The sequence below is a fragment of the Leuciscus leuciscus genome (assembly GCF_965113295.1).
Source record: "Leuciscus leuciscus genome assembly, chromosome: 23".
In the NCBI taxonomy this organism is placed as follows: domain Eukaryota; kingdom Metazoa; phylum Chordata; class Actinopteri; order Cypriniformes; family Leuciscidae; genus Leuciscus; species Leuciscus leuciscus.
The window spans coordinates 22,645,523-22,663,117 of NC_138747.1; the positions used below are offsets into that span (position 1 = coordinate 22,645,523).

The following is a 17,595-nucleotide window of genomic DNA, read 5'->3' on the forward strand; positions in this document are numbered from 1 at the left end:
ACTTTAACATTAATATTGAAAATAGTCAGGGAAATATGTTAATTAAAGAATTTACTGATACTATGTATTCTTATAGCTTTAATCCTATGATTTCAGTTCCCACCAGAGTGACTAATACCTCAGCAACTCGTATAGATAATATTTTTACTAATGTGTATAATAAGACTATGAAATCTGGTGTCCTGTGCATTGATGTGGCTGATCACTGTCCCATATTTTTCTAGATCAACAAAAACTCTGCTATTGTTGGGAGACATTGTTCAGCTAACCTTGAGTTTCTCATGGTTAAATGTAGACCGTTTTATCTACCGCGGGAGTTCACTTCCACTATTATAACTGCAGCCTATATTCCCCCGGATGCTGATGCCAAGTTTGCTATGAAAGAACTTCACGCAGCCATCAGTAAACAACAGACCGTTCACCCGGAAGCTGCGTTTATTGTTGCGGGTGATTTTAATCATTCAAACTTAAAGTCTGTGCTACCGAAATTTCACCAGCATGTTTCCTGTCACACCAGAGGAAACAAAACCTTAGACCATGTTTACACAAACATGGCTGAAGCTTACGTCGCGACACCCCTCCCCCACTTGGGACAGTCAGATCACCTTTCTTTGTTCCTCACCCCCAAATATGCACCTCTGATCAATCGCGTGAAGCCATCAGTGAAGACCATCAAGGTGTGGCCTGCGGGGGCAGATTTCTCACTCCAGGAAAGGTTTCTACACACAGACTGGAGTATGTTTGCTTCTCAAGCCACCAGTGGCTCTCACACGGACATTGACTGCTACACCTCCTCTGTACTGGATTATATTAATACCACCATTGACAGTGTTACAACCCAGAAGCAGATCACCACATACCCAAATCAGAAGCCATGGATGAACAGGGAAGTGCGACTCCTATTGAAGACACGCAATACTGCCTTCAGATCAGGAGATGCACAAGCCTATAGCACATCCAGAGCAAATCTGAAAAGGGGCATCAAAGAGGCCAAGCACTGCTACAAGCTTAAGATAGAGGGACACTTTTCCAACGCTGACCCTCGGCGCATGTGGCAGGGCATTCAGGCCATCAGTGACTACAAACCCTCTCACTCCACCCCCGCAGCCACTGATGTCAACTTCCTGAACGAGCTAAATGACTTTTATGCTCGCTTTGAAAGAGACAACAGAGAAACTGCCACCAAGCTCAAATCCTCAGCTGACCACCCACCGATCACACTCTCCTCCACAGATGTCTGCAATGCACTGAGCAGGATCAGCGCGCACAAGGCTGCTGGACCAGACAACATCCCTGGACGCGTACTCAGGGCATGTGCGGAGCAGCTCGCTGGGGTTTTTACAGACATTTTCAACCTGTCTCTTGCCCAAGCAGCTGTACCAACATGCTTTAAATGCACTTCCATTGTGCCAGTGCCAAAACACTCCAGCCCGAAGTGCCTTAATGACTACCGCCCTGTAGCACTCACACCCATCGTAATGAAGTGCTTTGAGCGGCTGGTCCTGGCACACCTAAAAGACTCTCTACCATCCACATTGGACTCACACCAGTTTGCCTACCGTAGCAATAGGAGCACAGAGGATGCAGTCTCCATGGCACTGCACTCTGTGCTCACACATCTGGACAATAAGAACACTTATGCACGCATGCTGTTTGTTGACTTCAGCTCAGCATTCAACACTGTCATCCCAACTAAGTTAATAGCCAAACTTGGAGACCTGGGCTTCAACACCTCCATGTGCAACTGGATTTTGGACTTCTTGACCAACAGACCCCAGAATGTTCGATCAGGCTCCAACTGCTCCACATCCATCACACTCAACACTGGTGTACCACAGGGCTGTGTGCTAAGCCCGTTCCTCTACTCCCTCTTCACCTCCGACTGCAAGCCTGTGTACGGATCTAATTCCATCGTCAAGTTTGCGGACGACACTACGGTGATTGGTCTCATCAGCAACAACGATGAGACTGCCTATAGGGAGGAGATCAAGCACCTGGCCACATGGTGCACCGAAAATAACCAGCTCCTCAACACCACCAAAACGAAGGAGCTCATCGTGGACTTCAGGAAAGTGTCAAGAGGCACACACGACACCATCCACATCAATGGAATGGCTGTTGAGCGTGTCTCCAGTTTCAAGTTCCTGGGGATCCACATCTCGGCGGACATGACCTGGACAACCAACACCTCCAGCCTGGTCAAGAAGGCTCACCAGCGCCTTTTCTTCCTGAGGACACTGAGGAAGAATCAGCTTTCCTCCACTATCCTGGTGAACTTCTATCGCTGTGCAATAGAAAGCATCCTGACCAACTGTGCTACAGTGTGGTATGGGAGCTGTTCTGTTGCAGAGCGCAAGGCACTGCAGCGGGTGGTGAAAACCGCCCAGCGCATCACTGGGACTCCACTACCTGCCATCGAGCACATCCAGAGGAAACGCTGTCTGCATCGAGCTCGCAGCATCCTTAAGGACTCCTCTCACCCAGCCCACAGACTGTTTTCTCTCCTGCCCTCCGGCAGGCGTTTCAGGTGCCTCCGGACCAGGACCAGCAGACTAAAGAACAGTTTTTTCCCCAGAGCTGTCTCTTTATTAAACTCTAACCCTCATTGATCCCACTCCCCTCATATACTGATTGACTCTCCTCTCCCTCCTCACACCTGCCTCCATTTTGTTATTTGCAATACTATAATGTTCATTTGCACTGCTGACTGTTATTACAGTAACAACTGTTTACATATGCATCTTGCACTACTACCTTGACTGGAATATGCTCAATTTGCACTGCCGACTGTTTATTTACAGTACCGACTGTTTATATATACATTGCAATATCGTACCTTAACTGTAATATGCAATTACTTTCCACTGCACTTTCACTCGGATAGCTTCTGTCCAAACTTTATTTGCACTACTTTAAATCCATTGTTATACTGCTCATTTTAGCCTAACTTATACATATATCTATTTGTTAAATTCTGTTTATAGTAATAGCCATCTGTATATTATGCTCACATTCTGTTTATAGTAACAGCCATCTGTATATATATTCATAGTACATATCTATCTGTAAAATTCTGTTTATAGTAACAGCCATCTGTATATTATATTCAGTACATATCTATCTGTAAACATTCTGTTTATAGTAATAGCCATCTGTATATTATTATATTCAGTACATATCTAGCTGTAAACTCTGTTCACAGTAATAGTTATCTGTATATTATATTCATAGGACAATCTATCTGTAAATTTTTGTTTATAATAGTATTCAACTCTATATTTATTCAGTACATATCCATGTTCTGCACTTATGGAACCACTGTATATCCTGCACTTGCTGCTATTGCACTTCTGGTTAGACCTAAACTGCATTTCGTTGCCTTGTACCTGTACTTGTGTAATGACAATAAAGTTGAATCTAATCTAATCTAATCTAATATTTTTGATCACTGTTGATGAGACTGAAAATTGCCCCCCTTTACAAAACGTTAAATATAGACGAACTTTTTGTGATAGAAATTTGATAAATTTCAGACATGCTGTAAGGCAAATATCATGGAGTGAAATCTATCAAAAAGTAGATACTCAGAAGGCCTTTTCATTGTTTATAAAAAATTTTACTCAGGTTTACAACTCATGTTTTCCACTCCAATCAGTGCCTTTGAAGCGCAAATTGTCCAAACCGTGGATAACTCCAGTTATTATAAAGTCCCTGAAAATCAAAAATAAATTATATAAAAAATACATTCTTTGTCCTACTCCATTTCATCTGTTGCAATTCAAAAAATACAGAAACAAATTAAATCATGTCATAAGAGGAGCAAAAACCCATTATTATAATAGGAAATTAGTCGAAAATAAAAATAATGCATCTTCTTTGTGGAGAACCATTAATTGTATTCTTAATAAAACACATTCTAAAAAGCAGTTACCAAATGAATTTAAGATTGACGATTCTATTGCCAAATTGCCAAAAGATTTAATGCCTTTTTATCTGATGTAGGTCCAACGTTAGCTTCTAAAATTCCACCTAGTCATTTTGGACCACTAGAATACATGAATTTTCCAGTGTCTGAGGATTTTAACTTTACTTTTGTTACCGAGGATGAGATCAGAGATATAATTATCAATTTAAAAGACTGTTCACCCGGACATGATATGATTGACAGTAAAATATTAAAAGCAATTTATCCTGATATCATTAAACCATTACTTTATATTTATAATCTTTCCCTAGACCAAGGAATTGTACCTGTAGAGTTGAAAATAGCAAAAATTACACTTCTATAAAAAAATTTATAAAGAAGATGACCATGCTATTTTTAACAATTATAGACCAATTTCTGTGTTACCAGCCCTGTCCAAAGTTCTTGAAAAACTTGTTTACACAAGATTAATTAAACATCTGGACAAAAATAATATTTTATATGCACACCAGTATGGTTTTAGGAAACAACATTCCACTTACATGGCACTCGTCCATTTTTTGACTGAGATATATAAAGCAAAAGATAGAAATGAAAACACTATAGGTATTTTTCTGGATCTTTCAAAAGCATTTGATACCGTTGACCATTCCATCCTGTTAAAAAAACGTTCACATTATGGTATACGAAACAAGTCACTACTCTGGTTCACCAGTTATCTTTCAGACCGATATCAATCTGTTAACTATTATGGGACAGAATCCCCTTTCCTTCCCCTTCAGTGCGGCTTACCACAGGGCTCCATCTTGGGTCCTTTGTTATTTTTATTATATGTTAATGACCTCCCTAATGTCTCAGATAAACTTTCTAAAATTTTATTTGCAGATGATACAAGTGTATTTTATTCTCATAAAAATCCAGAAATTTTAATAAAAGTAGTTAATGAAGAACTTGACAAGTTATCTACTTGGTTCAAGTCCAACAAATTGTCACTTAACATAAAAAAAACAAGTTATATATTGTTTGGTATTAAGTCTGACACATTTCAATTTTCAATGAAAATTCAAATTGATAATATCTCCATTAACAATGTTAGATCTGCTCGTTTCCTCGGCGTTATACTAGATGACTCTTTATCTTGAAAACCTCAAATTAGTGCCATAAGTACAAAAATAGCCAAAGTGGTCGGTATATTAGGAAAAATCCGGCACTTGATTAACAAAAAAGTTGCAATTATGTTGTATTATTCAATGTTGTATCCATATATCAATTACTGTAATGTTGCTTGGGCTAGTACCCATCCAACTAAACTAGAATCTATTTTTCGACTTCAGAAGCGAGCTTTAAGAATAATATTTTGTGTAAATCGTAGACACTCCTCCCAATCACTGTTTGCTCAGGCAAGTATTCTTAGTGTTTACCAAGTGAATCAGCTTCAAATTGCTTTATTCGTTTATAGCTCTATAAAAAAGTTATTTCCCCAGCATTTTTGTAATATTTTTATTTTTAATAATGAATTTCATCAGTATCCGACTCGTAGTAGTCGTCTTATTAGGCCTCCCTACTCTCGTACGACTCAAACACAGTTTAGTATATTATACAGAGGGTCAAAGGTATGGAATAGTCTCCCCCCATCATTTGTTGAGGTTTCTAAAGAACAGTTTAAACAGAGAGTAAAATTATTGTTACTAAGTTGTTTGAATTTTCCATATGGGTTTGTGCTTTAAATCCAATTTTAAATTGTATTACAATATGTTTTTAATTTGTTAAATATAATTGTTTCTATGGAGATTGCCACTAATTAAGCCCCTTGAGGGTTTTTTGGCAATTGTCCATCACATTCTTTTTGTGAAATGTATAACACTGTTTTTTTCTTGTTTTTGTTTTTGTTTGTTTTTTTTTTTTTTATGTTTTTGTTGTGAAAATAAAATAAAATAAAATAAAATCAAGTATCAAATCATCATATTAGAATGATTTCTGAAGGATCATAAGACACCAAAGACTGGAGTACTTGCTGATGAAAATTCAGCTTTGCATCACAAAAATAAATTACATTTTAAAATATATTAAAAAAGAGAACCATTATTTTAAATTGTAATAATATTTCATAATATTTTTATTTTATTTTTTTATAATTTTTTTTAACTGCAGGCTTGATGAGCATAAGAGACTTCTTTCAAAAACATTAAAAATAGTAATGTTTCCAAACTTTTGACTGGTACTGTATATATATATACACTGTATATATATAAACAGTATATATATATATACAGTATCTCACAAAAGTGAGTACACCCCTCACATTTCAGCAAACATTTTAGTATATCTTCTCAAGGGACAATACTATAGAAATGAAACTTGGATAGATTTTAGAGTAGTCAATGTACTGCTTGTATAGCAGTATATATTTACTGTCCTCTGAAAATAACTGAACATGCAGCCATTATTGTCAAAATAGCAGGCAACAAAAGTGAGTACACCCTAAGTGAAAATAGCTGTACGTCGTTTAACCATGCAAAGCCACATGTCCTATTCATCATTTTCATGTTTTTGTCTGCTTGACAGGACCATACAAATGTGTGTATCTTGTATTAGAGCAGTTAAAATTTGTGCTTCGAGTACAATTCTCTCATACTGACCACTGGATGTTCAACATGGCACCTCATGGCAAAGAACTCTCTAAGGATTTGAGAATTAGAATTGTTGCTCTCCACAAAGATGGCCTAGGCTATAAGAAGATTGGTAACACCCTGAAACTGAGTTACAGTACAGGCCAGGGTCATACAGAGGTTTTCCAAGATGGGTTGCACTCGTAACAGACCTCGCAAGGGTCAATCAAAGAAGTTGAGTCCTCGTGCTGTGCGTCAGGTGCAGAAGCTGGCTTAAAAAAACAGACGCATGAGTCCTGCCAGCATTGCTTTAGAGGTTGCAGAAGCGGAAGGTCAGCTTGTCAGTGCTCAGACCATACGCCGCACACTGCAACAAGTCGGTTTGCATGGCCGTCGTTCCAGAAAGAAGCCTCTTCTGAAGCTGGCTCACAAGAAAGCCCGCAAACAGTTTGCTGAAAGCAACCTGTCCAAGAGCATGAATCACTGGAACCATGTCCTGTGGTCTGATGAGACTAAGATAAACTTGTTTGGTTCAGATGGTGTCCAGCATGTGTGGCGACGCCCTGGTGAGGAGTACCAAGAAAATTGTGTCTTGCCTACAGTCGAGCATGGTGTTGGTAGCATCATGGTCTGGGGCTGCATGAGTGCTGGTACTGGGGAGATGCGCTTCATTGAGGGAAACATGGATTCCAACATGTACTGTGACATTCTGAAGCAGAACATGTTGCCCTTCCTTCAGAAACTGGGCCGAACGGCATGAAAACGACCCCAAACACACCGCCAGGATGACAACTGTCTTGCTGAGGAAGCTGAAGTTGAAGGTGATGGAGTGGCCAAGTATGTCTCCAGACCTGAAGCCTATTGAGCACCTGTGGGGCATCCTCAAGCGGAAGGTGGAGAGGCGCCATGTGTCTAAGACTCTGTGATGTCATTATGGAGGAGTGGAAGAGGGTCCCAGCAACAACCTGTGCAGCTCTGGTGAAATCCATGCCCAGGAGGATTAAGGCAGTGCTAGATAACAATGGTGCTCACACAAAATATTGACACTTTGGACACAGTTTTGACATTTTCACTTAGGGTGTACTCACTTTTGTTGCCAGCTATTTTGACAATAATGGCTGTATGTTGAGTTATTTTCAGAGGACAGTAAATATATACTGCTACACATTGACTACTCTAAAATCTATCCAAGTTTCATTTCTATAGTATTGTCCCTTGAGAAGATATACTAAAATGTTTGCTGAAATGTGAGGGGTGTACTCACTTTTGTGAGATACTGTGTGTGTATTATATATATATATATATATATATATTTTTTTTTTATTTTTTTATTTTATATATATAACTTTTTTTCCCATGATACCACAATTGTTTGATTAACATTAATGAAACAGACAGCCTATATATTAAGACCTACTGTACTGCACGGATCTAATATAATGTTACATATCGGATGTTTTCCCCCAAACAGTTAACCAAACGTTCACTTAAGGCATAACCGATAATGTTTGCGCAAATACTCGCAAAGACAGACTTTTTTAAATACTGTAATTCCGTGTAGGCTATATGTGTATATCGGGATCGCGCACTGTCTGAGAGGTCTGTGTGCACACGCTTCGGATCTATCAGTCAGCCCGAGTAAGATCGTTTTGTTTACATCCGCATGAATTTGAAAATCACATTTCATTGGTTCAGAATCATGCCATCGAGAATGCGCTATGAATATTCACAAAGCTGGAATCCTGCGCTTTAAAACGATACCAAATTTGTGCTGAGAGGAAGCGCCCGTCATCGAAAAGCAAGCAGAGTAAAATGGCAATTTTCACGGACAAGGAAAAGGTACTCCTAAAACTTACAAATAAAGATGTTTAATTGCTATCTAGAGTCAAGTCAAGTCAAGTTTATTTGTATAGCGCTTTTCACAATACAGATTGTATCAAAGCAGCTTCACAGTATTAAATTAAAATAATACAACAAAGTTTGTTTCAAGAGGAATTTATTGATTGATAAAATTAAATTAAATTAAATATCCCCAAAATATCCCCAAGAGCATGGGGATCACTAGATGAGGGCTTAAAGGAACACTCCACCGTTTTTTTAAATAGGACTTATTCACCGTCTTTCCTACATTTATTTTAGATAGGTGGGCAAACGCATTTTTGTCTCAGTGCATGCATTGTTTTAGTTTGGCAGCGCCACCGATAGCTTAGCTTAGCATAATGAATGGAATCCTTTGTTGCCAGCTAGCATGTCATGAATAAAAGTGATACAATTTAAAAAAATAAAATAAAACAATTACTTCTTGTAGCCTGCGTATTCACAACGAGTACAAATAGCAATGCAGATTAAGACTAGGCGATTTCCTAGGCAGATATTGACTTGGGACTATATTGGGGGGAAGCACAGGCGAAGCACTGCTACTTGGGCGCAGAGATATCACACAACGCCTGAAATCCCCCAACTTCCGTCAACATACCAGCGTGAATAGTAGCCGGCCTTTTTTCCTACAGTAGACATAGTGAATGGCGATGAACATGGCGGATTTTGTGAGAGATGAGGGTGACTTCTCAGACAGTCAAGAGCAAGAACCATACCACTATGAACCAGAGCTTTCAGAAGAGGAGCTGCGTGCTTTGGAAATAGAACGACAGGAGGAGGAGGTTGCGATCGTTCAACAGCCTGAGGACGAGGATGAGAGTCAACACGAACTGGTGGTGAGTGTGATATCTCTGCGCCCAAGTAGCAGTGCTTCGCCTGTGCTACACCAGCTATTCCCAAACTGTGGTCCGCGGACCACTAGTGGTCCGTGAGGGTACTGCAGGTGGTCCGTGGAAAGGCAAAATAAAATATAAAATAATATTTTTTTTACCTTAATTTTACCAGGAAATTAATAAATAAAATAAATAAAAGAATAATATGTAGGCCTATATTGATATAATATTTTAATTAAATTGTCAAGTTATTGTGTGGTGGTGGCGCAATGGATAAGACACATGCCTTTGGTGTGAGAGACCCAGGTTCGAATCCACTGTGAGACACCAATGTGTCCCTGAGCAAGATCACTTAACCCCTAGTTGCTCCAGAGGCGTGCGACCTCTGACATATATAGCAATTGTAAGTCGCTTTGGATAAAAGCGTCAGCTAAATGAATAAATGTAAATGTACTAAAATAGCCTTGTGGTGTTCGGCCTTGACATTCAAGTTCAGTGCCGTTAGAACCACAACATTGGTTCGGTGGATAGCAACAGGTTCTCTGAAGAGAAAAGGGCAGAGGCAAATATGTTCTCATTATCACATCACACGCATAGCCTTTAATGGTGCGTTCACACCGGACGAAATTTCGCTTCAAACTTTTGTTTTTACGCGCGTCAATTCCGCTCTCGACGCGCGAATTGATACAAAGTGGTCAAGCGTATCACTAGACGCGGTAGGCGCGAATTTGACATATGATCCCTTTTTGAATTTGACGCGCTATTCGCGTCCGGTGTGAACGCACAGTTAGGCATAGGCAGTAACGAAATGTTTATAAATTGAATGAATAATTATTTTAATTTCCAGTTAGTTTCTTGATCTCACGTTTCTGAAATGTTTTCCAGATGTGCTGTTAAGTGGACAAACTCAAGCCTAGGTTTTTTTTTGAGGACTTGTAAAACTAAAACTCTGAAGATTAATAATCCCCTAAAATCGCCAAAGGTTTTGAAATGTTGACTATATTCCAGTGTTCTGTATAGATTTCATACTCCATTGCTATGGAAATAAGCCTGTTGTTAAAATGAACCTGATTATGCCCACGGGCGCTTGAGTAAATAAATAAATTAAATATGTGGCAGCCGTTGTGTGCAGTAAACTTTCTTTTAACAAGCCTGTTGTACTGATGTGATGACCAATGATAGTTTTAGAGCTAGTAAGCCTATTTAGAGGTACAGATTAATTCAGGTAGGACTCTGTGTAGACATATTTTATTATGTGTATTATGAGGTGGTCCGCGAAAATTCTTGATTACAAATAGTGGTCCACACACACAAAAAGTTTGAAAACCCCTGTGCTACACCCCAATATAGTCCCAAGTCAATATCTGCCTAGGAAATCGCCTAGTCTTAATCTGCATTGCTATTTGAACTCGTTGTGAATACGCAGGCCACAAGAAGTAATTCGTTTTTTAAAATAAGTACCTAGCATGTCATGAGTAAAATCACTTTTACTCATGACATGCTAGCTGGCAACAAAGGATTCCATGCATTATGCTAAGCTAAGCTAGTGGTGGCGAACTAAAACAATGCATGCACTGAGACAAAAATGCCTTTGCCCACCTATCTAAATGTAGGAAAGACAGTGAATAAGCCCTATTTCAAAAAACGGTGGAGTGTTCCTTTAATGAACACATTTTTGTAGAGCTGGGCGATATATTGCATGACATTGTTATGCGCATCTCGTCAGTAAAGCCGGTTCCTTGATTAGTAGTAAATCGCCATCAGCTGCATTCAGATGGAGCGGCATTTACTACACAGAGCCGTAGTTTACTGACAAGCTGAGCCATATCGCATTAATTATCACGGACGTATCGCCTGCGATAATTAATGCGAAATGGCTCAGCTTGTCAGTGAACTACAGCTCTGTGTAGTAAATGCCGCTCCATCTGAAAGCAGCTGATGGCGATTTACTACTAATCAAGGAACCGGCTTTACTGACGAGATGCGCATAACAATGTCATGCGATATATCGGCCAGCCCTACATTTTTGTGAAAACTTTATATATTATACAAATTATATTTATCACTTGTTTTGCCTGAAGCTCGTAATTAGCCTGTGCACATTCCGACTCCTTTTGCCAGAACGGGTCACTCTCACATATAGGCTATATATATAAATAAATTGTGTACTGTGTGTGTGGATGACCATGTTCTAATCTACAGCCACAACCAAAGACCATTTTTGAGCCAGGAAAAACTCTGCTGTTATTATGAGAAGTTTTAAAATATTTTCAGTTCATTATGAAACCGTGATTAGCCTAAGAAACACAGATTAGACATTGACGGGCCATCGCTGAATTGTAATCATATCGTGGCATGTTTTGAGGTATCTGCAAATATCATATTGCTGGCTAGGAGAATCGATGTTATATAGTATCGTGACAAAACATTAGATTTAGAACGCTAGTAAATACTGTATATCTTTGCTGAACATTTATTTGCATCTGATACAAAATACATTGCTAAAAAGTATAATTTTTATTTACATTTTAATTTCTAACATATTGCTATGGTAAAAATTCTGGACTGCTTCTTTCTGTTGAGTCCTGTGCATGCACATTCACACTTCACACAGCTTTTTTCTCTATAGTAGAAGAAAATAAAGTGGAACCATTATAATAGTTACCTAGGACACCTATTTTTAGTGAAGTCTTGTGTTTCTGACACCTCTTCTTTAAAGCAGTGAGATGTTTTAGTCGATTCCAAATGGTTTGCTCTGCCTTTTCTCTGTCAAAAAAGAAACCCATTAAACCCCAAATCTGAGAGCAAATTGCACTAATTATACTCATTCTTTGCTTTAAAAAGCAGTCTTTCTTACCTTATGGAGCAAGTGACAAGTAGTACCACATCTGCCTGTACAAGAATATCAGATGAACAACATTAAAGCCTCGATGCAATTAACCATATTCTGCAATTCTGAGACTGTATCACACTCCTTACAAAAATTGACCATAGTAATTTTCAACAGATGTGTTTCCATAGTGAATTTTTATTAGGGAAAGTTTGCAGTACCTCTGAAAGTTCATGTGTCCGAGAATATCCTGCTTTCTGAAGAATGGACCAAGCAGTTTCAGTGTCGCTGACATTCATCTGACAGCCATATGTCTCAAAATACACTGTAAGGCATTTCACATGTGTAGCATAAATATTCTCTAAGAAAGAATTTAGACTTCTAAATTAGTGTAATGTGACAAAATTACACATAATAGCTACTGATTAATGAAACTGATATTTCTTCTGAATCTGTAATGGCCTTTAATAAAGTATTACAGTGATAAAGTACATCAAATTAACAAACTATTAGTTTCTCTACATTGTTAATATATTAATAGACTATATACAAATAGTGAGTTCTTCATTGTCACTGTAATTAACAATTATTATTGCGGCACCCGTGTCTACTATTAGCGAAACTATGTTTATCTGCACCTCGCTACTGAGAAATGTCATGTAGCTTTCAAGTTACTAAACTATTTTACTGATAAAATCGTCAGAGCAGCGCTGACAACACGTTTGTGCCAGTGTGTGTCCATATTGTATGTGTGTGCGTTTCAGTGGAAGAGAGAGCGTGAGAAATATGTGCTTTTCCATAATAACTAATAAATGCATAATACATAATAAAATGTAATTTTGTGGCAAAAGAAAACCGTAGAAATAATTTGTAGTTTTTATCCTATTGTTTACTATATGTATTTGCTCGGTCAGTGGCCTTGTGGGTTTTGGTTCTGTAGGCTGTAAAGACCTTTGAAATAACTTAAATTATTTGGCGAAGTGATATGGAATAGTCAAGACCTGCCTGGAACTACTTTAGCCGTCCCTGAAAATAATTGCACACCTTAGAACGTTCGTCAACCAATCAAAATCAAACACTCAACAGCCTTGAGTGAGTGTGTATATATATATAGCCTATATTCCGGTGTTTTTTGTTTTGTTTTTTAAGGAACACATAATACTAACGCAATTAATGTCTAATGAAGGTTGGTTTAAAGCACTTAATTAATGACATTTTCCGTGTCATAAGTTAACAAAGCATAAACAAATTATCTAACTCTTTACATGTGAGCTAATTAAACAATAATAATTTCATTAATTACAGTGACAATGAGTGAAGAACTCACCATTTCTAAATAGCCTATTAATAACCAAGAGAGTTTGCTATTGTTCTTTACGCAATTCCAAAGAGTGTGATGTTACTCTTAAAAAAACAAAAATGTAGCAATAAGGATTTAAGAAATGCTCTTTGTTCTGTGTATTTTCCTGCAGCAAGATTCTTTTGGTCTTCTTTATTTGTTATCTCTTGGTTCAAAGCATGGAAATTGCCAAATAAGTTTTGTGTTAATAACAAGTGTTTTACAAAATACTTCACAGAATTTATCCTGCTAAGCATGTTTTGGAAAGATTTAAGCTTAATATTTCATTTCCCTGTGAATGTTGTGCACAGTGCACAAAAAAAAAAAAAAAACTATTTTGCATCTGTTTTTTTACTGTATCTACTCAAGATTATTTTGGAAAGATTTAGAAACCTTTATTAGTAAAAAACTGAAGTGTATGATAGAAATGTGTGTATTTGATGTGCTTTTTTATACCCAGAATGACAATTTGGTATGTAAAGAACAACATATTATACAGTTATTTATTTTATTAGGAAAATACCATATATAAAAAGAAGTGGACTCAATGCAAACCAAGTTTTTCATATTTTAAAATGGCTTTAAAGTATATGTAAATCTTTTGGAACAAACAAAAAACAAAAGCGCTGAAAACATGTAATGCTTTGAAAGTACTGGATTTTATGTAATTTTTCTATTTTTTATTTCTATTTTTTTTCTCTCTCTTTCATTTCCTGGCAGCTAATGTTAATGTAATAATGTGAATATGCAATACCTCTTGTTCGCATGGCATTGAATAAACTATATATATATATATATATATATATATATATATATATATATATAGTTGATTATATTAGCAGTTTCAGTTAATTATATTAACACTATTAATAGGACAATATTAAGTTATGTATGTACGTATATATGTATATGTATATGTATATGTATGTATGTTTGTATGTATATATATATATATATATATATATATATATTAAATCCATACCTTTCTGTGAATGTGCTGTTGTGTCTTCAGTAATGTAGTACTCCTCATATTCCTCATTGCAGTCATAATGGCTCTTGTCAGAACTCTTGATGAAGTCTTGAAAACTGGGACCACTTGCCAGTTTACTCTTTAGCTGCACTACTCTGCTTTGACTGGTAGTAGAAGATTCAGAGCAATAATATCGGTGATATGTGTCTCTGTAAAGGCGTCGAGACAAACATTTCATAAGGGCAAATCTAAAGAGTCTGAAACTGCTGCTGCTGCTTCTGTTCATGTCTCACTCACTTAGGAACACACTAAACAGCTAAAAAACGGCAAACGCATCACTGACCCATGACGCTAAAATAAACGATTTATACCAATTAATTAATCGAACAAATGTGGTGAGAAGAAGAAGAGAAAACTCAATGAGTAAAAGTATAAATGTCGCTTGGCTGACATGTGTAGCAAGATGTAAATATGGCGACACCACTGAAATATTTCAAAATAAGAGCCAGGCTATAGTATCAGCAACATAATACCATATAGTTGCTAGAGTAATTTTTTTACTACTGTAAGATAACATAAATAATATTAGAGCCTCTCTCTAAAAACTTCCAGATTCTCAATTTTTTATTATTATTATTATTATTATTTCGATTATTTTTTTATTTTTATATATATATATATATATATATATATATATATATATATATATATATATATATATATATATATATATATATATACATATATATATATATATATAATAGTGATGGCTAATAACATGGGCAGTTGAGTTAAGCCAAAAATAATCTTTAAATTGAAAATTGGCATCCAATCTTTCTACAAAATTCTGACTATAAATTGTTAACTTCTCTATTTGCAAAAAGTTGTAAACCCTGTCTGGAAGATATTATTTCAGTAGCAGAATCAGGTTTTATTGTAGACACATGTCTAAAATTATTTAAAAAAATATATATATTATTTAAAAAATATTTAATAATAATAGTTTTAACTCTAATGATAAAAAAATTAGGACATAAATATATTACTGATGTAAATTAAAATTGTACTTCAAGTAAAAAAAAAAATATATTTGATAATAATTATAACAATAATTTTATTTTACACTATAAGTTACAATACTAATGTTTATGCCGTACAACTTCATTACAAATATATAGAAATACATAGTTTATCCTCCAGCTCATTTTTCAGGTATTCTGTGTTAGAAACTTAAACTGGATTGAACAGTAGATCAATTTTACAATAGCAAGACTATATCCAGTAAAATATGTGCTGGAGTGTTTTAAACTAAATGTTGATGACTCTTGCGACTTCTGTAAAGGTGACAAGGAAATAATTTCTCTTTTATTTTTCCACTGCATATATACAAAACTATTCTGGGCCGGGTTTCCCGATAACGATGTATCTTAGCTCTTAAGAGCGCTTTCTACGTGCAAGGTTACGAACGCTCGCAGCAATTCCACGAGCGTTTCCCAAAAATGCACTTAACATGAACGCGCGAGAATGCGCTCTACGTGCTACTTAAGAGTCGCTGTCCATTCGTGAAGTGCTGAAACATAACCTTATATGGAACGTTTAACCTAATAATTGTCATCTGTTGTGGATTAGCAATCAAGACAAGTCTATATAAAGCACCTACAGGCGGAGGCACTGACAAAATAGCTAAAAAAAAAAAAAAAAAAAAAAGATTCCTTTCAAAAAGATGAAATTAATGTCCTTTTAGAGGAGATAGAGTGAAACAAAGATGTAATTTTTAACAGATTAAAAGGATTTCTTTTATTTATTTTTTGTTCATTCATTTAATTTTGATTAAAATTATTAGATTAAATTATTTCTATTTTTTGTTTTGTTTTCTGACCTTTTTTATTATTTAATTTATACATTAATTTAACCAACAACAAAAAAAGAGTAATAAAGTGTACAATAAAGTACTGTTGAGGCAAAAACAAGTAACTAACAAAACAGCATCAGGCATAAGAGACATCAGGATCAAATTGTTCTTAAAAGATATTTATTTCTTGCAAGAAATGGTCCCAGTCCACCCGCAGACCAGCTGCAGACGGAGTGAGACCCAGAGCAGAGGTGGGCCCGCATTTTTATAGTGTTATCTCTTTCAAAAGCTATCTCTTACAGCCCCCACTAAACAAAAGACACAGAGGAACCCCTGTGGCTCCCCTTACCCCCTAATCTTCTCACCTCTGAGTCACACACACACCCTGCAGCTGTATTAACATCATAAAATAAACTCAAAATACAGACAAATGAATGTATGGCATTCATTTGTTAAATCATTGAAAATAAAAACAAAGAAAAGATTAATTTTTCCCACAACAATTCCTCCTCTTTATCATTCTCTGATAAACTATATATAAAAATTCAGCCTTGTTTTCTAATTTTAATTAAACCCATTACGCTATTAAATCTTCAGAATAGAATCAATTCAAGTCTTTACATAAGACTAGAATTAATTCAAGTTTCTTACATCACAGTTATGCCCTTCATGTCTTATTCTCGTATACCTGATCACTCTACTTGAACTTTGAAAAAGTAAAAAGCTTGTATCAAATAAATAAGCATTTTGTCTGAAACCGGGCTAAAAATGAACAAACATTGTTATCGCATTTTCCTGGTTGAGAACCAGACCCTCAGTCATCCCAGACATAGCTCAAAGCATATAGTAAGAAAAACGTAAATGACTATAATTGCAACTTCCGTCACTCGTACCATCTGCATATTTTGTTCATCCCTAGGATAGACTGTACCCATTAATAACAAAATTATCAGAATAACACATACAATCATAACACTATGTATTTGTATATGTAGCTTTTTCAATTAATCACAATATTTTGTCAGGAAATGGTTTTACTTCTAAAGCTGTATTTAATTAAAATCTATTTAATAAAATCTAACCCGACTTTTCCATTACATACCGTTTTTTTTCTTTTCACCATACTTCACATTAATTAATAAATCTCCTACCTGAAAACACATTTTTCTTTGCTCAAGTCAAATGATTAGATTTATATCAATACTAAGCCCTAATTTGATTCAATCAAATAAAAATCACAAAACTTTTCTTCAACCATTAATTGGTCAACATTTTCTCCAGATATGTTGATCATCTTGTTGCCTCATGGACGTTCCATCTTCACCAATATGACACTTTGCATGCCGTAGAGAGGATTTT

General features: G+C 36.3%; 1 protein-coding gene across 2 annotated transcripts in view; it reads right to left on the reverse strand.

Moving 5' to 3' along the window:
* The window catches only part of cdk5rap1 (CDK5 regulatory subunit associated protein 1), a 143,996-nt gene extending 129,123 nt beyond the window's left edge, over window positions 1-14,873 (reverse strand). For both annotated transcript variants that reach the window (XM_082156762.1, XM_082156761.1), the window contains exons 1-4: window positions 14,397-14,873; window positions 12,297-12,400; window positions 12,103-12,137; window positions 11,911-12,011 (exon numbers count right to left, since the gene is read on the reverse strand). In XM_082156762.1, coding sequence (XP_082012888.1) covers window positions 11,911-12,011; window positions 12,103-12,137; window positions 12,297-12,400; window positions 14,397-14,670 — 514 coding nt within the window. In that variant the 5' untranslated portion in view covers window positions 14,671-14,873. The remainder of the gene's footprint in view (window positions 1-11,910; window positions 12,012-12,102; window positions 12,138-12,296; window positions 12,401-14,396) is intronic.
* Window positions 14,874-17,595: the final 2,722 nt, after the last annotated feature.